This window comes from Penaeus monodon, chromosome 21 (assembly GCF_015228065.2).
Source record: "Penaeus monodon isolate SGIC_2016 chromosome 21, NSTDA_Pmon_1, whole genome shotgun sequence".
Lineage (NCBI taxonomy): Eukaryota > Metazoa > Arthropoda > Malacostraca > Decapoda > Penaeidae > Penaeus > Penaeus monodon.
The window spans coordinates 22,730,102-22,732,163 of record NC_051406.1 but is presented as its reverse complement, the minus strand read 5'-3'; the positions used below and the strand labels follow the sequence as shown (position 1 = coordinate 22,732,163).

Below are 2,062 nucleotides of genomic sequence, written 5' to 3'. Positions count from 1 at the left end.
GGAAACATATAAATTTTGTTGAATACCAAAGCACTCTGGCTGTGAACGAAGTAGTAGAAACCACTACTAAATATCAATGGTATTTTACCGAACATTTACGCATATAAATGATGGTACAAAACGTCTTTGAAGAAACAAACTTATTCACTACGTTAATAAAGACTTCACATATTTACAGACCATGTTCACATAACTCACTGGATTCGGACATCACAAAGACTAGGACATTACATAGAAAATGACATCACTCAGACCAAGACATTAGGCATATCCGGGCATCACATTGAAAAGGACATCACACAAATCAGGACATCCCACAGACTAGTACATCACACAGGTAAGGACATCGCAGACTAAGCCATCGCTCAGCTGAGCACATCACACAGACAGGACATCACGCATATCAGGACACCATGTAGACTAGGACATCACACACATTAGGACACGACGCAGGCAGTGTGGCCGGGGAGCTGGGTGTCACCTTAGCCAGCGGGCCCAGGGTAGCCCCTCAGGCCTTGGGGCCCCGGCTGCCCTCTCTCCCCTGGGGAACCTGGATATCCTGGCTCCCCCGCGGGCCCTTGACTCCCCCGGGCCCCCGGCGACCCTCGGGACCCCGTCCTCCCACGCGCGCCCTGCCTGCCTCGCGCGCCGGGCCGGCCCGCCGTGCCCGGAATGCCTCTCCAGCCCGACTCTCCAGACGCCCCTGGCTCACCCGGGGCGCCTTGGCCACCGGGGGCGCCTTGGCCACCCGGGGCGCCTTGGCCACCCGGGGCGCCTTGGCCACCGGGGGCGCCTTGGCCACCGGGGGCGCCTTGGCCACCGGGGGCGCCTTGGCCACCAGGGGCGCCTTGGCCACCAGGGGCTCCTCTGCCTCCTGGAGCTCCTCTGTCCCCTGGGGCGCCCCTCTCGCCCGGGGCTCCTCTGCCTCCTGGAGCTCCTCTCTCACCCGGAGCTCCTCTGTCCCCTGGAGCGCCCCTCTCTCCGGGGGCTCCTCTGCCGCCTGGGGCCCCTCTCTCACCTGGAGCTCCTCTTCCGCCTGGAGCCCCACGTGGTCCTTGTGCTCCCCTTCCACCGGGGGCTCCAGGGTTGCCTCTGTTTCCTGCATCTCCCGCTCTTCCCGGAGCCCCTCTTTCCCCAGGAGCTCCTCTTTCTCCCGGGGTCCCGGGGTTCCCTCTGTCCCAAGGGGCGCCTGTGGTACCAGACAAGACCCGTGCTCCGTAGTAGCCATTCGCGGACGCTCCCGCCCAGGAGTATCCCTGCGCCCCGGCGTATGCCGTGAGATCAGCTGGGCGCCAAGCCTCGCTGATTTCCCCGACGTCCGCCCTCTCTGCGCGCTGCTCCAGGTACGTAATTCTCCTCTCAAAGTCCTGGACAGCGACGGTGAGCCGGCCCTCCAGATTCCGGTCCGATTCCCGTTGCCTAGCGAGCTCTTCGGCCACGTTACCCGCCTGCCTGAGGCCGACCACAGCCGTGTCCATGGCGTCCAAGCGCCGTCTCGCGTCGTCCACCGAAGTCTGAAGTCTCTGCGTTATTCCATCGAGCCAGCTCACCCGCCCGGCCAGACGAGCGTCCAGCGTGCTCAGGTTGGTTATCCTCTCGTCGAACGAAACTAGTCGGCGCTCCAGCTGCTCCTCGTTACCTGCAGGGGACAAAAATAGAATCACCGTTTTGCTCCTTCTTTCTCAGATCAACATTTCATAACAGAAAACACGCAGCTGACCTCGTTCAGATCTGCTTCGGAGAGGGAACTTACCGCCGGAGAAGCTCTGATTCAATGCTCGGACTTCCTCCTTCAGATCTCTCAGGTGCTGCGGAGAAGTCGACGATTCCTTTATTAGTTTTTCTTATTGCGGCGTTCAACATTATATTCGTCATAATTACCAACATTACTATTAACAGCATCGGCATATTCATAGTACTCATTATTTTTTTCACAATTACGAATACTATCATCACCAAAATTAGAAACTAAACTTATCACTAACCTCGTTCAGAGTGCGACTATCCCCCTGGAAAGAAAGTAATGTATCATTAGTCTTTGGCATGAAATTTAGTTAGATTT

The 2,062-nt window shown here is 57.6% G+C and overlaps 1 protein-coding gene across 1 annotated transcript in view; it reads right to left on the bottom strand.

Moving 5' to 3' along the window:
* Positions 1 to 6: 6 nt before the first annotated feature.
* Positions 7 to 2,062, bottom strand: part of LOC119586352 (collectin-12-like) — a 20,402-nt gene continuing 18,346 nt past the window's right edge. Inside the window, 3 exon segments of the mRNA XM_037935065.1 lie at positions 7 to 1,639; positions 1,754 to 1,808; positions 1,986 to 2,009. Of these exon segments, the coding sequence (XP_037790993.1) occupies positions 483 to 1,639; positions 1,754 to 1,808; positions 1,986 to 2,009 (1,236 nt within the window). The 3' untranslated portion in view covers positions 7 to 482.